The sequence below is a fragment of the Nestor notabilis genome, unplaced genomic scaffold (assembly GCF_000696875.1).
Source record: "Nestor notabilis isolate BGI_N333 unplaced genomic scaffold, ASM69687v1 scaffold22100, whole genome shotgun sequence".
NCBI classification, from domain to species: domain Eukaryota; kingdom Metazoa; phylum Chordata; class Aves; order Psittaciformes; family Psittacidae; genus Nestor; species Nestor notabilis.
Window position 1 is genome coordinate 1 of NW_009912732.1, and position 836 is coordinate 836.

General features: G+C 62.6%; 1 protein-coding gene across 1 annotated transcript in view; it reads right to left on the bottom strand.

Moving 5' to 3' along the window:
• Positions 1-3: 3 nt before the first annotated feature.
• MAPK8IP2 (mitogen-activated protein kinase 8 interacting protein 2) overlaps positions 4-836 on the bottom strand; it is a gene marked incomplete at both ends in the record, with an annotated part of 2,993 nt that continues 2,160 nt past the window's right edge. Inside the window, 4 exons of the mRNA XM_010021116.1 lie at positions 4-39; positions 136-245; positions 330-502; positions 622-697. Coding sequence (XP_010019418.1) covers positions 4-39; positions 136-245; positions 330-502; positions 622-697 — 395 coding nt within the window. The remainder of the gene's footprint in view (positions 40-135; positions 246-329; positions 503-621; positions 698-836) is intronic.

An 836-nucleotide genomic window follows, 5' to 3' on the forward strand; every position in this document is an offset into this window, starting at 1 on the left:
CGGGCGCAGATTCACCGTCAGCTTCCTAGTGGTGGCAATCTGGGGGTGCAGGGTGAGGGGCATGAGGCTGAGGTCCTGCTGACATGGGAAGCCAGGGGTCACACCGCCACCACTGTCACCCACCCTGGGGCTCACCTTCTGCATGGCGGCACAGAGGATGCCATTGCCCTGGTGGTACGGCACCTCTACTGAGCCCAGGAACTGCACATTAAACCGCTCCACCCAACACGGGTTCCTCTTGAGGCCTGCATGGCAAGATGGGACGAGGAGACAGCTTCCCAAGACCCCCATGTCCCCCAGTACCCCTCACAGCCCCTACAGGCTCCTACCCATGGCATCCCTGGCTTGGCCAACAACCTCATGGGCATAGAAGGCTGGGAAGATGCCCCTCTCCCCTGTCCGCATGTTGTAGCCCCGGTACCAGTAGTCATCCTCCTCCAGCTCCACCAGGATGGGGTCATCCACATCCAGCTCCAGCTCATCCTCATGGCGTGGGATAAACCTGGGGGAAGCACAGTGGAAAGGAGGATGTGGGCAGGGGGCAGAGCCACGTGAATGAGGGTCCTGAAGGCCCCCACAGTGCCCGTGCCCATCACTGGAGCGTCTGGGCTCACTGCTCACCTGAAGACGGCCCGGTGGGTTTGCTCCCGCTCCTCTCCATTCACCATGCAGGAGAACAGCCCGAAGGACTCTGTGCCTGCAGAGGAGGAGCAGTAGGCTGCCATGGGGCAGGAGGCAGCTCCCCCACCATAGCATGGGAGGCACCCCTTCCTCTGCCCAGCCCGGAGGGCTGCAGCACCCTCAGGGCAACAGGAGCAGACTGGCCACCACTCATA